The 27,665-nt window shown below is 40.7% G+C and overlaps 1 protein-coding gene across 4 annotated transcripts in view; it reads left to right on the top strand.

The window, feature by feature from the left end:
* JARID2 (jumonji and AT-rich interaction domain containing 2) overlaps window positions 1–27,665 on the top strand; it is a 215,967-nt gene that overhangs the window by 143,607 nt on the left and 44,695 nt on the right. For all 4 annotated transcript variants that reach the window (XM_027654200.1, XM_027654202.1, XM_027654201.1 and 1 more), the window contains exons 4-5: window positions 11,492–11,661; window positions 25,584–25,760. In XM_027654200.1, the coding sequence (XP_027510001.1) occupies window positions 25,607–25,760 (154 nt within the window). In that variant the 5' untranslated portion in view covers window positions 11,492–11,661; window positions 25,584–25,606. The remainder of the gene's footprint in view (window positions 1–11,491; window positions 11,662–25,583; window positions 25,761–27,665) is intronic.

The following is a 27,665-nucleotide window of genomic DNA, read 5'->3' as shown; positions in this document are numbered from 1 at the left end:
TCTGTGCAGCAGATACAGGATGTCTTGTGACTCTTCTTTATTTCTTCCCTCCCTCATTGTGTGTCTAAATGTTGTAGTTTTACAGGAGAAATGTTGAGTCCCTGGTAATAGCCAGATGGTAGAGGAGCCTTTGAAAGGCTGTCCCCATGGGAAGTGCAGATATCTCATTTCAGGTGTGGTTAAATTGCAAGCTGCAACCTCTGCAAGAGGTTAAAATGCCCACAACCTAATGACCGTGTGACTTTTATCACTTCCTGCTAGCAGATGGAAAATTTTATTCAAATGGTAGGGATTAATGCAGGACTTAATTGAACAGGAAGTTTTTCAGCCATTCAGATGATGGCTAAAGTGATCCATACACTGTTACTTCCAACATTTTTGCCAGAAGTAATCTCTGGCTTTCTGGCTAGTGCAAGTTGCTTTTAGGGCAAAAATGAACAATTGCAAGAGTCGAGGTACACATGGCTTTCTGAGATTGGAAAACAAGAATGAATGGTCCGTGTTTTTTTTTTCTTTTTAAAGCACCATTGCAGAGTAAAGGCCACTCAAAGTGAAAAGAGAATTTTCCTTCAGTTGTATGGTTCTGATCTTGCATCCTCTTTTAACAGTTGGTCAGTTGACTAGGGGAGGAGCTGCTGATATGTTTGGTATTATTTGGCATATCATTCAACCATTCAGTCTGAATCTGCAACTGTTTTGAAGAGGAATAGAGAACAAAGAACAGCACTGAATTTATCAAAGACTGGGGTTTCAGGTAGTGCCAGAGGGCATTGCATGAGTAAGGAAGTAGGAAGCTCTGTCATCTGGACCGTGCTGGTTTTGTTTAATGTCTCGTAGGTGGGAACTGGGAAGCAAACAGGTTTTGCAGATGTCCGAGAACACTGAAAATGATAAGAGAAGAATATTGAAGCTGCACAGTGTGTTGTGCTAGAAATAGGTTTGACCTCTGTGTAATTAAAAAGGGGGCAGTGCTCAAGTTTTCTGAAAATGGGCAGGTTTTAATATTCTATAGGCTCTCTTCCACAGAGTAGGAAGTATTTTTGTAGGGCCAAAAAGGCTTTTGAAAAAAAAAAAAAGTAGATTACAAAGTTACCAAAGCTACCTGTAATTCAGCACAGACAGAAGAATGGTGTTGCAGAGCAGTGAAGTGGAAGGGGAGACCATTTTGTGTCCACAGGCTTCCCCACACTGACTTTACCTGAATAGCAGAAAACTATGAGGGTTGCATAGCTCTTCCACTTGCAGCGAGTGCTGACAGCAGGACCTTGACAGGTCCTTGCCAGTAGATGGAGACCGTGCAAGTGAACTGGAAATTGCATCCTCCTTCCAGTGGGGAAGGTGTCTGTTAGTGTGGAGTTCAACCTTATTTCCTTCCAGCACACAGGACAGGGTTTAATGTGAAAAACTAACTTTGTTCTTGTGGTTTTCTCCTTGAAGAACAGTTTGTGGACATAGCACACACTCAGACATCTGCTAGTGATTATTAAAAAACAAGCAAATGTAAATAAGTTCCTTAATTCTTTTTTCTGCTGCTGTGGTTTTGCACTTTAGCTTTCTGGCATGTGGTGATGCTCTTCTCTGTGTAGCAGCACGGAATAAAATGGCAGGCCTGGCCTAAACTCACTCCTTGGTGATGTGATTCCTTACTTCATACTTGCTGGTATGGGGTGGTGGGTTTGGCTCAAGCTGAAATTCAGGAGTCTTGGGTCATGCTGCTATAAAAGTGAGGGAGCCCTTGTTTCTGGAATCAGGAACTGGTAACTCAGGTGTTGATTTGCCAAGTGCTTTTGTAGGTAACTGTGCTCAGCTGTGCTTGGAAAGCAGCTTGTGGAGCGCTCTGGTGAAGAGAAGCAAGTAGCAGCCAGAGATGAGAAAAGCTGCAGAAGAAGCATGGCTCCAGAGAATGGCTGCAGGAGTAGAATCAAGCTGTGCACAGGGGGGAGCGTTGAGGAGGAGTCAGAAGCTGTTGTACCTTTTACGGTACTGCTGAAATACTTTGTACTGATTCACACAAATGCAATGACTCCCACTGTAGCTTAGTCCCAAAGAGTCAACTTGTCTTTTCTAGTATCATAAGCCATCTCTAGTGAACAGTCCCTGCAGCATGCATAGCCCAAAGAACAGCGAGGAAAGAGATATATCCAAGACACAGCTCCCTCCAAAACGGACTGCTGCAATGCATTCCTGTTTGTTGTTCCTTCTCAGTGAAGCTGCTTTTGCATCACCATGTACCTTTATAGCTTGTGTGAGCATATCTGAGCTAGCCCAGCTGAATAGTGTTGGCTGTGGTGGTGAGGGTGTCAGCAATAACGAGGACCTTGGGAGGAGGGTTTGTAGGACTCACAGTGAAGTGTCTGCAGCATTGCTGTTAGATTCCCATGTGGACTGATGAATTCGAAGGCTCAGCCTGGGTGGCTTTATGCAACATGCAGTGTGGTTGCAATGTAGACACAGCTGGAGTAGAGCTCTTAGCAGTCAAAGGTTGAAGTACCAGTGCTTATGTTCTTAGACTAGAAATGAAGCTGCTCCAAAAATGGGAATTTTAAAGAACTGTTGCAGGACAAAGGAAGGGTGGCACCACCTGTCTTCAGAAGGATCTCTTCTGCCATCTATTGCCATGTACAGCTCACCACATGCCTGCACGGAGGAGGAAGAATTCTTATCCAATTTCAGGTGGTACAGCCCTGGAGAATGTAGTTTTGAAAGACTCATTGTCTTCCTGATTGTCCAGATCCTAGTCTTACTTATAGAGGAATAAGGCTTTGGTCCTGGATTTATGGGCAGTCTGTAGGACAGTTGTGATTGATCTGATGACAAAAGCAGCCAACTGTAAGAAAACAGCTTCTTGGGAGCTTCGTTCAGATGCCACATTGTCATTTGGGTCACACTCCTGCTGCTGCTTCTCCCTGGGCAGCAGCTGATAAACCTTCCTGCACTTGCCACAGCCACTGGCAAGTGAGATGGGTGGAAGTGCTTGAGTATTTGATGGTCATTAATGTAATTTAAATCAATCTTTCTTCAGCTGCTGGAGTCTGAGCTGGAAGCATCCCATTGTTGGGATACTTGAAGGTCGATAAGCATGGACTGCTCTTGCATCAAGTCCAATTAAAACCAGTTGCAGCAGTAGGATAAGAGGAGACTCATGCTCCTGGAGAAGGGCTGCAAGTTTGACTATTTATGCTTTTGGTTTTTTGGATTGGTTCCTGTTCATCTTTGCTTTTGTGTGTCCTGAAGTCTGTGGAGGGTACTCAAGTTCACACTTGGAAACCCTACTGCTGAAAGTGTCAAAATTCCCTGCCTGCCATGGATATTTCAGGACAAAAAGCCAGAGCATTTAGTACCCAGTGTGATACGTCCCTCTCAAGGTTATCTAGACCACTGAGACACCCAAACTTCCAGGATACATAGCTGACATCTGAACACAGTGTTAATTTTCTACAACTTCTTCCATGAACTGTGTAGTATGGGTTAGTCTAGCAGGCAAAGTCTCCATACCTATGTCATTGTGGCTGCTTGTGTATGCCATGTGGAGATATGTATGAGGCTCATGAATGGTGGCTGAAGTTGTACAGTTCCTTCATAGTTACTGTGGTGGTGGGTTGTAAACAGTGTCCAGCGGCATTTAAGAACTCCCACTTTGCCCAACGTGATCTTGTATGTAGTTTGAACTACCACATATTTAATTTAGTAGGTGTAAGAGGCTCTGCTGAACTGCATGAAATGAGGTGGGTTTGGAGACTGTAAGTATCTTTTTGTGATCAGTGAGAATGGTTAGGAAAAACAGGCGATTCCAGAATTAATGATAATTTGAGCAGTTTTTAGCAAAAAAACTTTGTGTCCAGCTGTACTTTGAACTAGTCTATAAGCAGATGGGTTAGCTCAATTACCATTCATTAAATGCCATTTCCATGCACCTTTCCATTGTTAGCAGGAGAGGAGGTCTCAGAAACCAACTGTTTACCATTTGAAACAAATACAACAGAAAAATCCAAAGGAAAATGTGCATCCATTCATTGTGGCTAAAGTTTTAAAGCAAGAAGTGTTATTTATGAAAACGTGCCCTGTTAGGTTCAACAATCAAGGACTGAATGAAGATGGGCTTACTATTTTACTTCCATTTGTTCACTTGAGAATTCAAAGCTGGTTTAAAATCCTGTTGTTAATTTAGGCCCAATTTTGATTTATTGGACTGCAGAAGGCAAAGAAGATTGAGTGAATAAAGGTCTTAGTAAAAATAACTTCTGAAAATTGTTGCATTCAACCTTACTGGAATTGTTAATTTACTGAAAAGTAGCCCAGATTATTTTAATCATATGACAGGATTAAGAATTATACTCCAACCTGGTAATACAGGTCTGGATTGTGTCTTGGATTACATAACTTTGCAAATTATTGTGAAAGAACCACATCTAAGAGTGACCACATGCTTCGCACCAGAGACCTGAACTTGATACTGCATGGGTGGGAGCAACAAGGTCTCTTAACTCCATATTCTTTCCTGGTTCAAACAGGTGTGGAGACACAGATGCTGAATCTCAGTTTCCACTGCCTCAAACCTGCTGGCAGTAGCGACAGAAGTGGTGTATTATTAAATGGGCAACAGATACCACTGATGCAAGCAGAAAATACTATCCCAGTAGCTTATGGGCATGTGGGAGAGGGAATGCAGTTCAAAGGACTCCTTCAGATGCCTGCTTTCTTGCTCTTGGTGTGATACTGTTTATCCACCTGACAGTGTGACGTGGGACACGGTGGTTGCAGTGGTATGTGAATGCATACAGATAGAAGCAGTGCCTAGTACTACCTGAGCCAACACTTGCAATCAGGTATGCTCCAGGGAGAGTCAACAAAGACTTGTATTCTGAGGGAATTTTTTTCCCCACCCCCTTTTTTTGCTTTCCCAAGTAATGTTGACCCTCACAACTGGGGGAGAAAAAACATGTTTCATATAAGTTTTGGCGGTGTTGATGTAGACAATTTGTTGGTTTGAAGTCTGGAGCCCTGTTTACATGAACTGGTGATCCTCTAGAAGGTTCCTGTTGGAGGGAATGTCTTGGACTTGTTCTTAGGATTGAAATGGTGAAATGTAGCTTAGCCATGCTTCCTGCTGGCACATGTGATAGTAATAAATATTTCCTGTTTGTCCCATGAAGAATGAGATGTCCAGCAGCAAGTTTTGCATGCTCATCTTGGCTTGCCTAGCAACGCCCATCACAGGGTAGATTTTGTTTGAGGTGGAAATTACACACTTGATAATTATCTGATTTCCAGCAGACACCTGGCTATTAAAGCCTAAATTACTTTTTAAATTTTTTTTTTAGTTTAAATGAGGTCAGAACACATCTACAGCCTGTCATTTTCAGGTGAGCTTACCGTAATAAACAAAGCTGCACACAAATGAATCTTTGCATACAGGCATGTTGTGCGCTTTAGACAGTGTCATGTTGTACAGCACAGTTACACAATTTACATGTTTGTTCTGTCAGCTCTGATGAGCCCAAAAGATGGTGTGCTTCAAACCTGATCTAGATCAGGGGTGTAGGGCCAAGTAAACATCAGAGATAAGTATTTCACTGAGCCAGCAAGGAAATAAATAACCCAGGTACACAGCAGAGAAGGAACTATAATGGTACTAGCAAAGAATGATCAGGACAAAACCTGTGAGGAAGAGTGCCTGTCTGTGCCAGTAACCTTAATGGTTACTAATGACTGATGGAAAGACAGCTGTAATGCTTGACTGTGACTGTGTGTAGCTGTATGGGACAATCAGGCTGAGACAGCAGTGTGGGAATAGTCCCACAGAATGTAAGCTCAGCTGTGTCCATGCGAGGACAAACCCTTGAATGGAAAAAAGTAGATACATAGTGTGCTGAATTTCTGCTGTTCATATTGTGGGGTGTAATACTGAAGGAGATCTGGGAACTGTAAAGCCTTAGCAATAACAAGAACCCAAAATTTCCCCTGTTCAAAGATGTGTTTTGATAGAGGATGTTCCCTCAACAGCTAGCCTTAGATCAGGCAGTAAGCGAGTCTGTATTCCTAACTAGCTATGCAGTGTTTGGTGTCAATTAATATCAGCTCAGCTCAGCTCATTAGTAGTAAAGTAAATATCCACAAATACTTCCCCTGCAGTTTCTCAGGAGGAGAAACAGAAAAAACAAAATACCCAAATACGACACTGCTTTTGGAAAGACAAGAAGTGTAGATTCCTTCTTTTTAGCTTGCCAGCTGCTCACCAGCAGCTCAGAAAGTGAAATAGGAATTAGCCACAAAACTCTACCACTCAAGCACCTACTTAAGCTATGGTTCCTGTAGCATTTGGAAATCTAACTCTAGTGGTGCTGTTATAAAGAAAAAGGACATAGACATCAGTCTACAGAAAAGCAGGAAAAGACAAAAGCAACAGTGGAGTTCAAGTAGTAAGTGGAAGGTAATGAGACCAAGCAGCAAGAACATATTGTCGTGCATATTAAGCAGGAAGTTTTGTGAAAACCTGCAGATTACTGGAGTTTAGAGAATGTTTGAAAAAGTTTGTTTTGCAAATCTCCTTCCAGTTGAGATACTTAGGAATGAGAACAGCCTCTCATCAGAATTTTCTGTAAATAGGTTAGTATGAATACACATGTATTACAAATCTGATTGTGCATATTGGGTTTTGTGTATGTTTTATAGTCCTTATGCTTTGCTTTTGCTTAGGAGTTAGGGGGTAATAAACTGAAAAGAGTCAGGGTTTTGTACTGATATATAACTAAATCTTACATAGTGATAGTTTAATACTTGATTCTGTTTTGTAGAGTATTAATGTTTACCAAATTTAACACAGACTGGTACCACTAGCCTGAGCTTTGCTTTGCAAAGAAAGGATGGCCTTTGTATAGTAAGTCTTTTTTTCCTAAATGTGAACTTTTTTACAAGCTAAAGGATATTCTAGGATATTCTAATGGTGCTAGGATATTTAAAAGACATTCTGAAGTATTTTTAGCCCATACAAATTGTAGTGTTTTGATTTAAGAACGCAATTTCCTTAAAATATTCAACTAAAAATAAATTCTAGTCTAGAAAAGCTTCAAAAAGTATATTTTGTGATGGGAGAGAAATGTTTTGTAGCCTAGTCTGGGTTTTTACAATCAGGGTGTTCTTGTTGTGGAGTCTCTGGCTGTAATTTGCTTAGACCTAAAAGCGGTAGAAGAGAAGTGAATCAAAAGGAGGTGAGACTTCCTCGGGCTGAAGCTTTTTTTAACTCCATGTGATAGGTAAATGTTTAAAATCTCTCAAAAGCAGTGGAAGGAAAATAATATTCTGGCAAGAGGAGGTGGTTTACTATTTATTTTTAAATAGTCTAGATATTTCTGGCTGCATGTTGGGTGTTCGCATGACGTTTAGATGTGGTATTGAGTTCTTTCCTCATCCTTTTCCTTCTTGAAAAGTTTTTTCTGTTTGCGTATTTGCAAGCCTTACGTAGTGTATGCCCTTTCAATGAGGACAGAGTGAGCAATTTGTTTTGAGGATGGAAACAGGATTTTTGTTGTTCTTTCTGCCACTCGTGCCAATCTGTCTCCTCTTGCCAAATGGATGCTAAATAGGTCATTCCAGCAGAAATCATTGCGTTAAGAAGCAAAGAGCAAAGCCATGCTGCTGGTGGTATGTGCTTAAACAATCATGAAATTGTTTAGTTTGGAAAAGACCTTTAAGTCCAACCATGAACCCAGCACTGCCAAGTCCACTGCTAACCATGTTCTTAAGTGCCACATCCATACATCTTTTGAATACCTTCAGGGGTGGTGACTCAGCCACTTTGCTGGGCAGCCTGTTTCAATGCTTGACAACCCTTTCAGTGAAGAAAGTTTTCCTAATATCCAATCTAAGCCTCCCCTGGCGCAACTTCAGGCCATTTCCCCCTATCCTGTTGCTTGTTACCTGGGAGAAGAGACTGACCCCCACCTGGCTACACCTCCTTTCAGGTAGTTGTAGAGAGCAATAAGGTCCCCCTGAGCCTCTTTTTCTCCAGGCTAAACAACCGAGCTCCCTCAGCCACTCCTCATCAGACTTGTGCTCCAGACCCTTCCCCAGCTCTGTTTCCCTTCTCTGGACATGCTCCAGCACCTCAATGTCTTTCTTGTGTTGAGGGCTTAAAACTGAACACAGGATTTGGAGTGTGGCCTCATCAGTGCCGAGTACAGGGGGACGATCATTTCCCTACTCCTGCAGACCACACTGCTTCTCTCTAAATTTTAAGTTGGCAACAACCTGCTTGCAAACTGCCTTTCTGAGCACTTTTATTACTTAGCTATTCTTCCCTAATCAGAATTGGTGTGTGAGTACAACAAGTTACTGTCCTTCGTCTGATGTAACTGTAGTGAAGAGGAAGGGTACAATCCTTCTTTGGCAGCAGCTTCACACTTAGATTGGATTAAGTGTAATGTGAAACCATACCCGAAATAATTGGTTTTATGCTGCTAGAGGTTTTCATGGGGATATACGGGTTTATTAAGAGGTACACATGCCCTCACAAGGAAACAGATTTTTTTGCCCATGTTTTGAAATATGTGTGGTTTTCCTTTGCTGGCACACCTTTGAAACAAAGGTGGAGCAAAGGCTGCTTAAGAGCTTGTCTTTTGTTTACTAACCTTGATTCTTCATCCCAATATGTTGTAGCTACAGAATAGCTTGTTTCTTGCTCACAGCTCACTCTCTGTACACCCTCAGACATTATACTAGAAGCCTGTGGAGCACATGCCTATCCATGTAAAGAACAGTAGTTGGTGCAGAAATCTAGAGGATGCTGCAGTCACAAAAGAACACCTTCATTTACTAGTGTTCATAAATTGAACCAGTAATCACTACTGGTTCCTACACCCTGTAACTGCTCAAGGTTTTAATAAAAGATGGATATTTCATAAGGAGTCCAGTTTTTGTGGCTCTGGTGATCTCAAACCAAGCAGGTGGAAGTACAGCAACCTTCATCATTGGTTTGAGAGGAGAAGCATCTCGGACACATCTGACCATATAGCAACAAGTCTCTGCAGCCTCTCTGGGGAAGTGGCAAAAGTTCATGGTCATAGCTTGAGGTTGTGTGGAGGAAAGACCTGGCATTTTCACTGTCCTTGGTGAAATAAAGGGCCCCCATGGGTAACGAAGAGTAGTGGTAGTGAAGAGCTGGGTGAGTAATGAAGAGCTGGTGATGCTGCCAAGCCAGGCTCTGTGCCCCACAGGCATTTATTTGTACCAGAGAAGAATGCTAGCAGAGTGTACTTTCAAAGTACAGATAGACCAAAAGTACTTTCAGTTCACTTATTCATTTCACATCTATGTGAAACAAGTCATTCCCTAATCCCTTTTCAGTGCTCTGGGGACTGATAATAGGGATTCTGCAAAACGGCATGGGTGACTCTTGCTGCAAAGGGTTAATTTTGAACTGTGAAACAGGCTTAACCTTTACTTTTTTGGGGTAGTGGTCTTCCTCACTGCTTATCATTAATCACATGAGATTTGAGCAAGTACAGAGATGCAGAGAGTGGGTGGGTGTATGTTTTTAACAGCCCAGCTCATGAAGCACACCAATGGAGAAAAATTGCTGTGCAGAAAGCAGGGTTGCTTCCTAACCTTTATAGTCTGTTTTTTGCTGAGAGAGCATATGTTTTGTGCAGAACAGAAGCCAACACAAAGCGTCTTTCTCTGGCTGCATGTATAGTTTTGGTGATAGAAATGTATATGACTGAAATTAAAATCCCATTCATCCTGCATGGGACTCCTCAGTCTGCGTGAAAGAATGGGGCTTTGCAAAGCAGTCTGAATAATTTTGAGGAGATACAAGCAGATCTATACAAGACCTTCATTCTGGAAAGATAATTGTTCCTGGATACGAGGAAATATATGTGTTCAATAGTCTTTTAGTTCCAGTTCACAATTTATAAGCACCGTGATAAAAAAAAAATTATAAAAAGTATGTTATTTTTGCCATCAAAGAAATGAAAACAAGCAGTAAGAATGGCTGGTGTGTTCTGTTGTTTTGGGAGGTGGGGGTTGGATAATGAGAACATGGACAATTTTATGCAGAATTCAGGGAGAAAATTGCTGAATGTTACTTTTTTTCTCTGTTGTCATTAAAGGTTGTGTGTATATACATACCTACACTGCTGGGATTTTCAATTTTTTTTTTCTACTTTAGCCACAAAATTGTGAAAGTTTAAAACTATAGTAACAAACCTCTTCTTACCCAGCTATTCAAGGTTAATAGCCATGAAAAAGAAAAGGTTTGACAATTATGTGTTTCATCTGTACTGAACAATAACTGTGCTTTCCTTAAGTCACAACAGTCAAGCCTGCGGTGGAGTGACAAGACCTGGGTTTTCCTTCAGCATTATTTGATATGTTTCAGATTGACATTATGTAAATACTCTGCTATTAGGGAAGAAAATGACATAAAATTGCATCCTTTCTCAACAAGGTTTTAAGTTCTTTCTGTAGCTTCTCTCTTTTTTTGAAGCTGTAATAAAGATCATAATTAGAATCCCACTTGCTTAAGTGAGAAATTAGCATGTTCTTAAATGCTGAGCTGAGCCAGGTTCCCAGCGAGACCCCCTCCAGGTATCTGTCCTGCCCCAAACTGCTTTCCCTCATACCAATTTGCATTCTAGACATATTAAAGAAAATCACATTCATTGCTACCTAGCAGTTAATCAGAGCCTTCAGAAAGGCTTGAAATGATTTGTAGCCTGGGTGCCAAAACCACCTGCAGCCATTCATTTCCTGCAGCCATACCCAGGCATGCTCTAAAACTAATCAGAGGGTGTCAGTCAGGACTGAAGAAATTCACTCCATGCATGTCTTTCATTCTTAAAAATTTACTTAACCCCACTCCAGACCTTCTTGCTTACTGTCCTTTTAGGCTGTGGCCAAGCAAACGAAAATCTAATGGCTCTGACTGGATGTTTTCCTTGTCAAAAATACTTTTTCCTACAGGTTTTGATTTGTTTTTTGTAGAGCTGAATGCTAACATATATACCTTATCTATTAATATATATTTTACCATGGAAATAATATTCTAGCAGATTGGGATAAACTAAAACCTTAATGAGGCCAATATAAACCTAGTTTGTAAAATAATTAAAAACAAGAAGCAATGAACCCTAACACTTAACAAAAAAAGAAAGAAATTTTCATGGTGCAAAATACAGATCTAATTTCCAAATGGTAAGTGAATGGTAAACTGTAATTGTATCATGTGCAAAAAACCTCTCAGAACATATGAAACAGTAGTCACAGATTTTACAGTCAAGATGTTCCCTTTCTGTTTTTCCAAATTGTAGCAGAAGATACCAAAGAGTAAAACAAATAAAATACTGTCTTCATAATTGACCCAACTAGGATATATTGGTGGGAGATGGATTCAGATCTCTCTCTCTCTTTTTTTTTTTTTTAATGGTGAATTTTTATGTTTTCACTCATCCTGTGAGCCTAACAAGCTTTTGATGTGCTCTTGTTTCCACAGGCCAAGGCTGCAAGCACAAAGGAAGTTTGCTCAGTCCCAGCCAAACAGTCCCAGCACAACTCCAATAAAGGTAGTGGAGCCGTTGTTACCCCCTCCTGCCACTCAGATTTCTGACCTCTCCAAAAGGAAGCCCAAGACAGAAGATTTTCTCACTTTCCTCTGTCTTCGAGGTAGGTGTCTCGCAGCAGCCTTGGGGGACAGTCTCATTCACAGAACCAGCCATAGCACCGCACACCGACCAGCAGCTCGACAAATGTACTGGTGCTACACTTGAATACACTGTGTGCATTTCAACTCTCAGCAATTTGACTGTATCTGCAGCAGGAGCATTTGAGTTCATGGTTCTAAAGATCCGTAAAATGAGGCTGGTAATAGTGCAAAAAGAAATTTCTTTTATGCTTGGCTCTCTGTTATCCTGAATGGATTATTGTCTAGCTCTCTTAAGTCCTCCCCATCCTCCTTGTTTTGTCTGACTATAAATTGAATGAGTGCTTAACTTGCCTGAGTACTTGTTCCTGCAAGAGGAGAAATCTGGTTGGAAATTCCCCTTCTCTACCTACTCACTGTCCTTTGTTGTTCACTCTGAGCGAGGCTTTTCATGTGATATGGGTGGAGGGGTTGCCATTGTTCTTGACTGCCTCAGGAGCCAGATTGTTCCTGTGGTGATAATTAAAACAGGTGAGCTCCTCCACACTGCAACTCAAGTACAAACGAGGCATCTGAAATTGTAGAGAGAGATGCCTGAATTAGCTCATAGTAACAGGTGTTTGAGCCTGGCTGGTGAGTGTCTGCAAGCCTGCACGTCAGACCTGGGGACCTGAGCATGAGCTACAGTGGACTGTCTGGATTAAGCTAAAGAAGGAGACCTTACCTGAGTTAGTGCTGTCCATGGCCCTGTGTGCCAGGTCATCTACTGAAGATAGCATCTTTCAGTTTAATTTCCCAGTTGTCATATTAGCTCTTGTGGTATGTTTGTCTTCTGGCAGGTGCGCCCCCTCCTTTTAGTCACTGCTCCATCCTTGATGTGCTGGAATGATGCCTCTTGCTGTTGTTTTGTCCCCTTACCTGCTGAAAGGGTGTGAATTTGTTCCAGATAGGGTTTGTCTGCCAAAGTCTTACCTAGTGGGTTAAATCTTTCAAAGTTTGTGTTTGAAAGCAAACTTTCAAAGTTTGTGTTTGAAAGTTTCTGGTGCTGAGGTCTCTGTCTCATCTGTGAGTAACAGTGATCAACACAACCCATAGCTTCCTGCTGAGGCTTTCTTACCTTAATGAAGTGCGGTTTGATTTCTTTTTACTTGTCTTCTGTGAGATTTTACGCTAGTGGTACCTTTGGACTGCTTGATAATTTATCCATCTTGATTCACATCTGTTACGGAGCCTCCATCCTGTTGGGACTTCTGGTAAAGCGGGTGGGTGGAGGGGATAGAGGGGGGTGATTTGCGAGCTTTTGTGGTTTTTTAGAGGATTGCGAGGAGCAGAATCTAATGGAGTTTAAAGCGGCATCACGGTCCTCTGAAATTTAATCTGTGTAAATGTATTTCTAATTTAGTGTGTGGTGAGGTTGATCAGTCTGTTAGCAGCATGTCACTGCTGTGATCTGGGCCAACTGCCACAGTTGTTGGTGGGAAGATTCAGATGGGGGTTGTGTGTGTGTGTGTGTGTGTGTGTGTGTGAGCACACATGGCTGCATTCACACACTTGTTTCTACTGCTTGCTAACTAAGCACGAGTTATTTATAGCTCTGAAGGCACTTGCACTTATAGAAAGGAAACCTGTATGGGGGTGTCACTTATCTCCATTTTTATTTCCTAGTCTCTTAGCATTCTGGTTTAACAACGCAAATGGGAAGCACGAGTACTTTTGTCCTATTCCAATGCTTCATGTTGTTGTTTTTATTTTTTTTTTATTATAGTCAATGGCTGTTTGGCTCTTGCACCTGTAATTTTCTTCTTTGTTATTCATCTGTGGCATAATTGATGTTTTGTACTGTCAATTAAGAACTTACAATTCATTCCTAATTTCTTCAGTATGCAGGAGTACTCGCATGTTTCAGACAGCACATGCATTCAGATAGCAAGATCACAATTACTATTATATTAAAAGCCACAAGAGAAAATCTGCTCTGAGTGCCACACATGGCACGTACATGGTCTGCTTAAACAGCCTGAAGAAAAGCAGAAAAGGGAAGCTGTTGGCTTTGTTTCAGCACCGCCACAAGCTTATTGCTCCATCACCCCGGTAAAAAGCCTAAAAAGAGATTGGGGAATCTTCTTGGACATCTGCTACATAGATGCTCCTCTGTGGAGGAGCAGGAAAGTGCTGTGGCTTGGAGGAAGTAGGAGTGGGGTTGTTCCGACTGGTATTAACATGGTTCTGGCTTCTGTGCCTGGAATGCTGTGTCCTTCAGAAGGTCCTGGTTGTGTGAGGTTGTGCCCATTTGGCCTCTTGAGAGGTTTAGCTCCAGGTGGTTCTCTCTTTTGATGTGCCCTGTGAAAAAAAAAAGGAAGTGGAAGATGGTACATCCAGCTCCATAAAGGTCCCACAAATGGTTTTCCAGGGCACTGGCAGGCTTAGTTTGGTGCTGTTCTTCTGGTGGTACCTAGTGAGCTTGGAGAGGGAAAGGACAGCAGCTTATTTAAACCCTGCACGGGGAAGACTTGTGATGTTTTTGGAAGGGGTTTGTTTTGATATGGAACCTCTGTGCTATTATTTATTGAAGTGTCGAGGGATTCAGAATTCTTTGCATGGTGGGACATGTGGTTGTTTTGACTTCTGTCCAGATGCGTCTGTCCAGCCCTGGCACTTTCACAATGGAATGTGACATGCAATTGCATGGAAATATGAGCTCAATGACAGGGTTGAAGTGATAAGATCCAGGACAGTAAATCCCTGTATTTGCTTAATTTAAGGAAAAAACCCATTAAGTTAGAACTATCTTAGGTCCTAGTCCTTCAAAATGTTCGGGTGATATAGTCACTGCATTCACAATGAAAGCTTTTTTCCAGCAGGGGGGTCTTCTCCAAGACTGGTGGTAAAGCAGCTCTGTGGTCATGTCTCTCTCCTTGTCCCATCACACCCAGCAGCAGTGTCAGAAGCACAGTGTAAACTTGTCAGAATTTACACTGATTCACAGAATCATGAATCCTTAAAGTTAGAAAAGACCCTCACGATAGCCAAGTCCAACCTTTGACTAAATACCACCATGTCAGCATGTACTTTCATTTTCTGTTTTTAAATAGAGAAATTTAAAAATCCCATCACCACTACAAGTTCAGTCTTCATTGTTCTTGTGGGGTTTATTTTAAGTGGGAGCGGCTGCATTCGATCAGTGATGGAGCAATATTATCATGCAACAGTGTGGAAGAAAGGCCCTTGACATGTGTAAGGTCCCATACTAAGGAGAAGAAGTCCCATTTAGCTGTCCTGCTACATGTAAGAAAATCTAATGATTCAAATAATTTTTATGTACCTGCCCCCCTAATTTCAAAGGGAAATAATTTAACCAAGATGACCTGCTTGGTTTCATTATTCAGAATACTTAGGCTGTAGACATATTTTTAATTAGTTTGTTTTTTAAACTCTTGATTCGATAATACAATGTACTAATTACTTCTTGAAAGGTAATTGGAGCAGAGTGAAAAAGCTGTAACAGTTGATGGATACCTGAGCACCCTGGAACACATCTAATTGACCAGACTTGGCAAGGCTGCCCTGCCTTCTATTATTTTAAAATCCTTCTTTTTAAAAAGTGTGGAGTTTTTTTATTTTATTAAATTGTGACCTAGAATTTCCAGAAGAAGGAAGGGAATAGCACAGATATCTCTGAAGTGTTTGTCTGCAGTGTTCTTATCTTTAAATAGCTTCTTTGAAGGAGCCCGGATGCCCTTTACCAGAGGCATAATTAGTATCTTTCAGCAACGTGTAGATACAAGTGTGTCATCTCTGTGTGGTTGTACAACAGCTTTCACTTTTACTGTATTTTCTGCCTCTGATCATATTTTTCTTAATAGCTTCTGTTACAGTGCATTTAAGCTACCTTTGCACTCTGTAATTATTTACGGGTTAAAATATCGCGAGTCAAATAATAACGGGTTAAAGGAGGAAGGAGAAACAACTCCCTGGGAGCAATAGATCTTTGGCAAAAGTTGATAACAGGAAGGCTGTGATTAGGAGACTACATTTTAAGAAGTTTTCCCATGATCAATTTTCTAATTAAACTGAGCCTCTGGGACTTACATGCTAGAGAATTTCAGGGATTCCTAAATAAAGATGGTTTAATTGAGATCTCAGAAATTGAGTTTTCAGGTTCTTCTATTCTGCAAAAAGTGTGATTGTTCTTTTTATTTGAGTACTGTGCTGAGTTAATGATCTGATGATTTATTACAATAGGGCAAAATCAAAATAAAAAATTTCACTATAGCATGTTTGTCTGAACTTCAGTAACTTTTAACTCCCAGTGCTCCAGTCTTCTCACAGTTTGCTTTTAAATAGACATTTTATTCTTTTAAACACCTGTGTTTGGGTGGTAGGCTCAAGGAGCTTTGATCCCAGTCTTCTTCTTGGAGTCTTGATAGGAGAGGTTGAATAGATGTCAGTTGATACCTGCAAAGATTTTCCTTTACAACTGGAGAGACCCCAAAACCAAAACTTGCAGGCTCTTGAGTTTGGGCATGTTAGAAAACAACTGTATCTTTTAACAAGGCAGAAGATATGTTTGCCTGCTAGTTCATTGTCAATAGGTACACTGTACTTTGAGAGCTGCTGACTGCATCAGTCACATTCTTGAAGCACCAGCCTTCCCAGGGAGCACATTGCCACCGTGGAGACATGCTCACCACATCAGAGTAAGCAGATTCAATAGCTCAAGAAGTTTATTCAGCTGGAAGCAAAGCAATGAAATGCTGATGCTGTCCAAAAAAAAAAAAAAGAGCTTTTTTGCAGTCTGGGTTAGTTTCTGTAACTCAAAAATAGTATTACAACATGCAGATGTACAATAGTTTGTTGGAAGAAGAGTTTTTATTGATTTTGCTGTTCAATCATTTAGTATTTGAAATTAAAATTTTAGAATGGATTGAAAAGAGAAGAATAAACTTCAGGTTGTTAAATCTGAATTGCACAAACCATTTAATAAAAATAACTTTGCATTTTGTAACTGTAATCTCACAATTTTTAAGTTATTTTTTAAAGTTAGGAGTAATATCGAAGTATAGAATATAGGATATTTCTCATGTGCAACCATTTAGGCCACCTGTGGAATATCCTGCTCTGAACTAGTAAGTAACTCTCATGGTGGTTTAGGACAAGAGTAATTTAATCACTGTTGGCAGGAAGAAGTGATTATGCAGGTTCACAGTGAGCAAGATGTGTAAAGTACACAGAGAGAGCCTAGTGACCACCACCACGGCATTATTCCTTCCCAGGGGAATAGAGTGCTGCTGGAGGGCCAGACCTCTAGGCACATGAAAATGTTACTTCATATCACTGTGTGTCCACTGGGATATTTAAGAGGTGCTGAAGCAAGATAGAGTATCCTGTGTGTAGTACTACAGCTGAATCGAAGTTTTTTCTTGCTCTTCCAGTTTTTGGGTGCCTTTCTGATGTTAATGATTCCAATATCTACCTCTGCAAAAAGCCACAGGATGAAGTTAACTGACTGAAATGGGAGACTAATCTTGAGGTTTAGTCTTTGTATTTGCCACAGACTCACTCTGAGTCCCTCAGCAAGCTGCTTAGTTTTTTGTAAAATGAGGATAAATATTTAAGTCTGTGTAAAATCAACCTAGCGGGATGGTGATTATGGATGAGCTACTGGCATAAAATCTGAGTGCTGCAATGGCAGCAGCAGTTCAAAACCTCGCTGCCCAGGTAGGCAGTGTAAAGTATTCTGGCAAAGGCAATTCCTGCTCTTCATGCCAACCAGAAAACTGTAAGCCTCCTTCTGTAACCTGTGAATATACCATAGGTTCACTGTTTCTCCAAAAGACTTATTTTGTGCTAGGAATGGGGCCCAGGATCTCTTAGATATAAAACAGTAGCTTTTTGGGAACGCTGGAGGGGAATGTAAAGTTGGGGATTGAAGTGTATGTGGAAGGGGTTGGTTTTGAGGTACACTGTAAAATCTAGTCAGGTTAGTGGAGGTAAATTGCCTTGAGATTGTTGGATATGAATCGTAGATCTGAGAAGCACTCCTGATTTTTTAAATATTGAGTACTCTATTAGTCTGGTGTGTGTGTTTTGTTAAATTTATAAAAGTGAACCTTTTTTTTTTCCGACCAGAGTTTCATGCATTTCCCCACCCTTACTCCATTTCCCTTGAAAAGGAAAAATTTTCTTTGGCTTTTTGGTTTTAGCTCTACTACTCTTCAAAGAACAGACCGAGAAGAAAATGGGCTTTATGTTGCTACACTAGTTGATAAGTTAGCCATAACACTAGGCACCTTGTGATTCGTGCAATGACAGGGGAGGGAAGAGTTTGGGCATCACTGTGTTTGAGCTCTGTTTTGTTTCTGTATTTGGGATGGCCTTTTCCTCCCACTCGCTCAGGCACCAGGGAGCTCCCTCTGGGGTTGTTCCTCACAAGTGAAGTACAATTGCTCTTTCCTTTAGAGTTTATGCAGTTTGTTCTCCTTTAGCCTTGCTTGGTAAAACAACCACAAAGTGTGGGCATAAATGACATTTGTTTACACTTCAGGGACTTGGCGTTGTCCTGCCAAAATGTAATAAGTAGGACATACAACAAATGAGAAGCAGACCCCTAAATTTTAAGCGTTGAGATGCCAGCACAGTCAGGAGCATTTGAGAGGCAAGGTTTTTCCACCTGCATACAGCCACAAAATGAGGCTGCGTGTTGGAGAAGCCAAACCTCTGGACGTGGCTTGTTGTAGGGCTTGGCATGCCATGTATTTATTGGGGCAGGCTTAAGTCCCACATACCTTGACCTACCTTGTGCTTAAATCATTCTGATGTCTTAAATTGTTTTAGGATTTTTCCAAAGCACATCTGGGTTATGTTTAATTGTTAGGAGGAAAAAAAAGAGAGGAGCTAGAGGGGGAGTTGGCGTAAATAATTCATGGAGAAGAATCCTCCAATTTTGCAGAAACCACAGCCCAAATTACAGAGAAGGCTCTTGGATTGAGATGATTTTTGTTGTGTTTGTAACATACCAGGGCTTGAATCCTGTCCAGATGAAAACATTTGGTTTGTACTTCAGTAAATATTGCAGAAACACTGCCAGCTAATTCTGAAGAGTAATGAAATAGTATTTTTGGCAAAGCACATGCACGTTCCATACTTCTGATTCCACTCTTCAGATCCAAATTCAGAGGTTTTTTTAATGCGTTTAGCTAGTCCAAGACAAAAGTTAATGTAATTTAATGAGAAACAAAACATATCGTAATTTAGGAGGGAAAACTACACATTCATCAAACAATAATAAAAAAACCCCTTAATAACATCATTAGTCAAATAAAATGGCTGAAAAAGAGTATAGTTTATTCTGTTAATCAGGCACTTGCTGCTGAGGTCAATGCATCTGTGTGTACAGGCTGTGTAAGCATCAGTTCTGCCTACTGGTAGTAGAAAGCCTGAATTTTTCATATGGAAAGGGTAGTATATTTCCAGGAAAACTGCTAAAAGCAGCACCATGACTTAAAAAAAAGTATTTTACTTTGTACTTACTGTTCTATAAGCATCAAATTATTATAACGGAGGACATGAAATACATTTGTCATCCTTTCATATGCATTATACCACACTTTGTGTGTAGTTGTGGTAATCATTTTTCCTACATAGTTAGGTTTTCTTTTGTGTGGTCTCACAATAGGAGGGAAGACAAAAATACTCAAGAGAGAATTTCAATAATGAAACTGTAGATTCTGATGGAAACAGTTGCCAAACATACTTAAAATCTAATTTTTTTAAAGAGCCAACTGTCCTCCCTTTTTGTAATAATTCATAGCTCATTGTAACCATGATGAGTGATTCTAAAAAGGACAACTCACCATTAATGATTTTCTCAATATTTACCACACACAGTGGTATCTTATCATAGGAGCAGTAATTCCTGCTCTCTAGTGAGGAGAGGGTAGCTGGGGTTCTGTCAGCTGTCCAGGCTTTCTGTATGGCTTGCAATCCCTTAGTCAGCCATGGAACTTTGTTTAAAAATTGTTCAAAAAGCCATAAAAAATTGTTCAAAATAGCACTATGAGGGCCAGCTTTGGTAATTTGGCCTTTCCCCAGTGACTGGGAGGAGGGGAAGAGGGCTGGGAAGTTCCCTCCAGGTTTCTACCTGGCTTTGGCATAGCTTTTCTGCTCTCTACTGTGAGACTTGTTGAACAAGAAAGGGTGAGTGGCACATGTCCAGATGAGGGCAGCAGGTCGACAGCACTGTCAGATAGATACCTTGTATTGAGCAGCTTTAACAGGACTGTCCTTCCTGCTTTGCTGTATTTGTTACTATTGAATGTCAGTAATTCTTTCAGTATCTTCCTTCTCCCTTTGCTCCTGCATCTTGTGTCCATCTGCTATGTACTTCTTACCACTTGCCTCTTTCTGCAGCCCCAGCCCATCTGAGCCCCTCCCTTCTTCTGCTCTGCTGCTGCTGTATGCTCTTTCTTACAGCTTACTGCTTCTGCCATGGCTTCTCCTTCCTTCCCAACATTTTTCAATTGCCTATCCAGATCTTTGCTGATGGCACATGCTTTTGTGCAAATACTGATGCAAAACAAATCAGCTGTCTTGAGGGGAAAAGAAAAGCATTTAGGAATTGTGTGCCTAGACATCATCAGGACAGAATGTAAAACGTGCAGCTTCTACACGAGTGGAAACATACTGCATTTAATGTTTTGTTTCATAACATAAAGTGATATATTATGCTACACATTCAATAAGAAAAAGTGTGCATAGAAATTTTCCAAATCTATTCTTGAGAGCTTGTAACATTACATTACAGTTACAGCTTTATTAATGGACTTTAATTTCCTTAGTCTGGGATTTTAATCTGAATCAGTTCCCTGATCCAATTCACCACATGGCCTCACAAAAAAATTATACTGCCACAGTTGAGGTGGTGGCACCGGAATAAGAACAAGAGGCCAGATGGAGGTAGATGTTCTGCAGACTGTTTCTGATGCCAAGAAAAATGTCCACACAGCTACTAACAGTCTAGATGGTTCCTTGTATGAAATGTCTCCTAAATAAGTGGTGAGAAGTCAAATATAATTTCTAGTTGCCATCAGATTTGCTGAGTGAGCGGGCTTTTCAGGCACCTGCTGATCGGGTACATGGCAGGGTGGGTTCCTCTATGTGGAGGGTTGCTCATGTGCTTTCCCTAGGTGCTGCAGGGCTCCTCCTCTGCTCTCCCCCTTCATCCACTGCAATGCCCATGGTAGCAGCTGCCTGCACAACTTGGGGGCTCCCAGCACAGAAGGAGACTTATAAAATCCAATACAGCCACAGGCTCTCATAACCCTTTCACAGATTTTTCTGCTGTTTTCTTGGGGATGGAAAGCGAGGAAATGGGGAATTATATACCTAGAGTACTGAGACCTGGCAGGCACCACCTCCCAGGCCCAGATGTTGCCCTCTGTCTGGAGCACTGCAGCTCTTCTCTTTTGCTGTTGGTTATTGATTAAATTCTAATGTCACTCTTTAGGTTGCCCTCGGTAGGCTTTGAGAATCATACTTTGGTGCTAGTGAGGGCAAGAAGAAGAGGAGGAATAATACTTCACTTTTACTGCCTGGCTGGCAAATATGTGCAAGAAGGACCCAGCATAGCTGCCCTGTGGGTTTCTATTGCTGAGTGCATCCAGGCAAAGACAAAACCATGCAGAATAGTGTTCTGTAAAGTTAAAATATCAAGGAAATGCCTACAACTGTATGTTCTGTTCATGTGTGTGTATGTATGCATCTGGCGAACCTGCATTTTTCCTTATTCTCATACCATTTTGGAGGGCTGTCATACATAATTTTCATTGTAAAACATACATCATTTTCATGATAAATATCTGTTATACATGGAGAAACCTGAGAGCAACAACTCTGAACTGTAAGGAAAACCACTATGTTCTTAACTTGTGATGAAGATAGACAAGATTTACGAGGAAGGGCAATATATTTTATTTGACCAACTGATACAGTTGGAAAAAACAAACCAACTCTTGAGCACACATTCTTCGCATCTCCAGTGGTCTTGACCGTTCATGACTACAGTAACAGTACTTAGTATTGTTTATATTAGTTTTGAGTAGCAAATAGGGTCCCCTGTAGAGATAGGCTGTGGCATCATATGCACATCCTGTCTGGTCTCAGAGAGGATGAGGCATATTTAGGACAGAATCATTATTATAATAAAGAAGGTGAGTGATCACATAGTTTACGTTCTTTACAGTGCAGCTTTGCTCGTATGAGTTTCATTAGTTCTTCAGTCATTAGGTCAGAGTATTATTTCCATAAGAGGAGTTTTGAGTGAGGGTTCTTAGCTCTTATCTTGGTGTAAAGCAGCAATGCACATAAACCACCCACAAGTTAGGTGTTGTCTAATAAACATAATTGTCTTTCTTTTAGTTTGAATGAAATCACAGTATACTTACAGCCTTGTCTTCCCTTCAGTTTACTCATAAAGGGAATTTGTAGTATCTTGAGCTTGAACAGCCTGTTTCAATATTTTAAATCAGTGTTTTCTCAGCCTTTTGGACATGTTTAGATACATAGCCTTAAAGTGAAAATGGTTTTAACCAGTTTAACACATAGCTGTGAACAAATTATTTGAGGCTGTTCCAGAACTGAAATCATATTATAAAAGATGATGATAAAAATAGTTTTAATATAAAATATAAGCAAGAAAACTCAGAGCTTTTAGATTTTTTTCAGCGTCTTCCATCCATAACAATGCTTAAATAGAACAAAAATGTGCAAGTCCAGACTTTTTTTCTTTCCTTCTGTTTGGCAAGTCAAGTTTAATAAATATGTAGGAAAAGCTGATGAGAAGGAGGGGAGGAGACCCAGACTAAACGCCAGCTTTTCTCCAAGGTCTCATATTGCAGAGCACTTAGATCAATAAAAAGAGGGTTAGCAGGACTCTCCTGTGTTATTGGATGTTGCTAGTCTAATTTCTCTGGAAATATACTTCCCGAGCAGTCCCAGCTGTCCCAGGAATTCAGTTTAACCATTGTTGTTCATAGTTCTTGATGGGAAAGAATTAAAAAATGTCATTCTGACAGAAGATTTATGCACTGGGATTACAACAATTGAATACCAGGAGTTAGGTGAACTTTGTGCCTGCTCTCAGACTTGGTAGGACTTTCCCTCCTTTCTAAGCAGAATGGCAGAGCACTATATTTTATTCTGTGCTTTAATAAAAAGGAAGGAAAAAAAAAGATTGCTATTGTAATAACAACATTTGCATTGCAGATGATACTTTTTTTGCTGGTAGCTGTTGAAAGCTACTGCCAAAAAAGCTTTAGATTGTAGGGAAGATGAAGCTTAGAGATCAGACACTGTATCTAGTCTCCTATTTTAGTGTCTCAGAAGGATAAATTTTCTGACTGTTTCTCTAATTATAATAGGGAGATTTCAGTCTGTGTTTGAATCTAATTTTGAGGGTTCCTAACAGGGAGTTTCTTTTATGCCATCATTTGTCAATGCACTGATGATGTCAGACTTCAGATTCTGCTAAGAACTGATGCTCTTGTGTCCAGCTTCTGAATCCGTACTACACATAGGGTACCTAGATGGAAGAAAAAACCAATTTATTTTTTAGGTAGCACTATCTTAGAGTAACTGTTTTAGAGTCTTCTAGTTAGTTGCTGTTGAGACTTAAAACTCCCCTCTGAGCAGAAGAATTAATGTGCCTGTGCCTTTCACCACCTTTTACCTGCTATGGTTAATTGCTCTGAGTGTGCCAAAAAGTTCTACACTTGCATAAAAAATGTGAAAGATTTTTTGTTTCTGTAAGTTGCTACAGCTTCCATGCCATGAAATATGTCAGCATTCTTAATTTGGTCATTAGTCTATATAAATATGTAGGTTGTGGCATGCAAAAGCCTTTCCCCCTAGGATAGCCATATGTGTCCATACGTTTATGACTAGGTTGGATGGATTAATATGTACACTGTTTTGGGGGGGAAGAATCATCATACCCTCGGTGCTGCTGTAGTGTTTCTCGTAGCTGTCCAAGGGCCACCACTCATGCACAGCACAGGATTCTGGTGAGGAGTTTCTCTCTGCTTTTCCCAGAGGCAGCCACAGTTCCAAAGGGGCTCTTATAGAGGCCAAGAGCAAAGGTCTTTACAGGTGGGGGTTAAGCCCCACGGAGCCACTCATTCACTTCCCCCTCAGCAGGATGGAGGAGAGAGTTGGAAGGACAAATCTAAGAAAACTCATGGGTTGAGATAAAAACAGTTTAATACATAAAGCAAAAGCTGCAAGCAAAGCCCAACAAGGAATTCGCTACTTACCATTGGCAGGCAGGTGTTCAACCATGCCCAGGAAAGCGGGGCTCCATCACATATTAATGGTTGCTTGGAAAGACAAACGCTGTTACTCTGAATGTCCCCCCCTCCTTCATCCTTCTTTCCCCAGCTTTTATTGCTGAGAGTGATGTCATATGCTTTGGAATATCTGTTTGGCCGGTTGGGCTCAGATGTCCTGGCTGTGTCCCCTCCCAAATTCTTGCGCACCCCAGCTGCTTGCTGGCAGAGCAGCATGAAAAATAGGGGCAAAAAGTGCCTCGACGCTGTGCAAGCACTGCTCAGCAATGGGCAAAAACATCCCATTGTTATCAACCCTGTTTCCAGCACAAATCCAAAACATAGCCCCATTCCAGCTACTGTGAGGAAAATTAACTCCATCCCTATCAAAACCAGTATAGTTAGGAAAGGATGATTCATCACAGAAACAACCCATCCCAGTTTTTGTGCCATATTTAGGTATCCATTCATTAAAATGTAATTTTTATAGTTACAAGTATTTTGTACAAAGCTGGTGGGAGCAAAAAATACGCACCCTCCAAAAAAGCTTTAGTTAGTTGTTGGCAATGGCAACACCAACAGCTCAAAACCAAACAAAACACAGAATTGCAGTTCTGAAGAGCTTGAAGCCAGAAGTGCTTCCTAAGGAAGCACCAGCCAAATAGCCACTACCTTGTGTTGTTGGTCTGTAACCCAGTTCTCTTTGTCTTTTTGTTTTATTTAACTACAGGAAAATAACTAACTGAAGCGATGAGTTGCCATTATCCACATCTGTTGACTCTATTTTTTCCCTTTCTTTACCAAAAATTCTTTCCTTGGGAGTAAGTAGAAGGCTCCTAGGACACGTGTCCCTCCAGGGGATAGACAGAGACTCATTTTCAATAGAATGATATTGGGCACAAGGGAAAGTGTCCATTAGTTGTCAGCAGTATTTGTACATTTAAAAATCATGGGAGTATCATGGGAAGTAATCAAGAGAAGCAACATCCTCAAGAGGAGCACACAGGGAATCAGGAGCCCTTTGCTCTTTTTTCTCCTTTGCCAGGAATCTGCTAGGCAAATAAGCATCTCAGTGTCTTGGTTTTTCTCTTTGTTTCACACTGCAGAATGCTGCAAAATATTGTGTGCAGTGCTGTAGAGGTCTTCAAAGCATTGTGAAGTTTAAATGCTAATGCTTTATTGTAATGATAACCTAAAAATATTGCCATGGTGCAGATTTTTTTTTTTTCCTTTTTCTTCTTTTTTGGAAAAGCTGTAAGCTTCTAGTTGTGTGTTAAGACTTCAGTAAGGCACTTGAGCACGCATTTGAAATTAAGCATGTGCATTAGTCCTTTTCCTGAATACACAAAGCTATTAATTAGGGCTTATAGCAAGACTGTTTGATTGTCTGAAGTATGAATAGAATGTGCTTGAGGGGGGGAGAACCCCGCTTTTCACATGCGTATCCTGTTGGTAAAAACTAATAAATAAAAACCCTCTAGTTAGTCATGCACTAGTTTGACCTTCCATCTCTGAGTCCCTCTCTTCCCTTGCTATGCATGACACTAAAGTAGGTTATGATCAATATGGTTAGATCAGTAAGTGAATGTAATGATGCTGATGGGCCATTTCTTTATAATGATCAGGTTCTCCAGCCCTGCCCAGCAACATGGTATATTTTGGAAGCTCTCAGGATGATGAGGATGAAGAAGAGGAGGAGGAGGAGACAGAAGACACAAAAACAGCCACAAACAATGCTTCATCATCATGCCAGTCAACCCCTAGGAAAGGAAAAACGCATAAACAAGTACCAAATGGGCAAGGTAGGTCCTAAATAGTGCTGTTCTCCTACACCCCTAGTAAAGACATACATGAGCTGAATGTGCTCAATCCTTCTCTGTTCCTCTGTATCTGAGTGAGAAAGTGATGGAGTGAGATGTAGTGTTAGCATCGTGTGCCTTAACCTGTTTCTTCTGACAGTCTGAACTCTATAGCAGAACTATAACTGCAGGGCTGGAATTTTACACACACACACACACACACACACACATATGTAAATGTGGGGGTCTCTTGTCCGTGTAACAAGCGATAGGACCAGAGGAAATGGCCTCAAGTTGTGCCAGGCAGGGTTTAGACTGGATATTAGGAAGAATTTCTTCACTGAAAGGGTTGTCAAGGCTGCCCAAGGAAGTGGTTGAGTCACTGTCCCTGGAGGTATTTAAAAGTCATGTAGATATGACACCTGGGGACATGGTTTAGTGGTGAACTTGGCTGTGTTAGGTTTACAGTTGGACTCGAGGATCTTAAAGGTGTTTTCCAGCCTAAGCAATCCTGTGATTCTGTGAGATAGTTAGATAGACAGATAGATATATATGCATACATAGACATATACTGGAGTTATACACACATCCACATATATGTATAGACACACAGTCACCCTCTCTGGCTTTTTTGTGTCCACCATTTAATTTCAAATAATTTTATTTTATCAAAGCTAAATAAAATACAAGCCTCCATAAGTGATATCAAAATGCATGTCACTGGCAACACTTAATTTTTCCCATGCAGTATTGAGACCACAGTTGCACTCAGTTAAGATATTACATTCATGTTCTTGACTGAAAGATTTTATGGAAAAAACTTTTTCAAGTCAGTTATTTCTTTGCAAATCAGTAACAGCTGCATTCATTACACAGTGTGTCATGTCCTTGTGCCATACCTTGAAAAATGGATCTGTGTGTATTGCAACATCACCTAGCATAGAATGGAAGACCTAAAAACCATGCTGAAAATTTTAAGCATGCTGTAATGCTCCACTGTAATGCCAACGTCCCGTGTGTTGTGGTTCTCTCTCCAGCAAGAGGTCTTGTATTATAATAACTCTTTGCCATCTCTGCTTGACATAATTTCAAAATGTAGCCTGCGCTCTCTGTTCCCTTTTTTGGTATTAGTTTACCATGAAAATCTTTCTTTCTAGGGATTGCCCCTTCAGCTCATCCCCTTTTAGTAGGAGGACTGAGAGGAAGGTCTCTCTACAGTGCACTTTTTGAGGGATGATTGTGACCTGTGCTTGCTTTTTTTTTGTTCGTTCATGCTACTCTGCTCTGAAGAAGAGATTAGTAGATCCCAATTACTTCACTGTGCTAATCCTCATCTCCACTTTTCAAAAGGGAGTTTTCTATTAAAGGGTGCCTTTGTTACATACGGCAGAATTTTTTTTCATGACTGTGTCTGAATCTGGTTTTATTGCACACCCAAGCTCAAAAACTCACTTTTTGTGAACAATTTTTGGAGAATTGCGTGCGGATGTTATGTCTAATAGCATTTCAGCTGTCAGCTGTGACCAGGAGCTTTAATGCTGTACTAGCCATAGATCAAAACTTGGCACTTAGGATTGATTTCTAAATAAGCCCCCCAGAATAACAGGCACGAAACTCTACATATGGAAAATGAGATTGCATGTAACAGAACTGCTCCCTTAGAGTTTTAAATGTGATATATCATTACAAAAGGAGCTCATCATGTTCCTTGAGAATGTCCCAGATGGCAGACACTTTGAAATTAGCTCAAAACTGGAGACACCTGAAATCTTAATTGGGGGTAAGTAAAGGCAAACATAATGAGCCATCTAATGGCTTCATAATCTTTATCAATATAGATCAGAGTGAGAGTGAATGAAGCTGCTACTTTAATAGAGCTGCAAAAGACCTTTATAAAATACATAGGAG

The sequence above is a fragment of the Corapipo altera genome, unplaced genomic scaffold (genome assembly GCF_003945725.1).
Source record: "Corapipo altera isolate COAL_440 unplaced genomic scaffold, ASM394572v1 60, whole genome shotgun sequence".
Taxonomy (NCBI): Eukaryota; Metazoa; Chordata; class Aves; order Passeriformes; family Pipridae; genus Corapipo; species Corapipo altera.
This window is presented reverse-complemented; position numbering and strand designations above follow the sequence as displayed.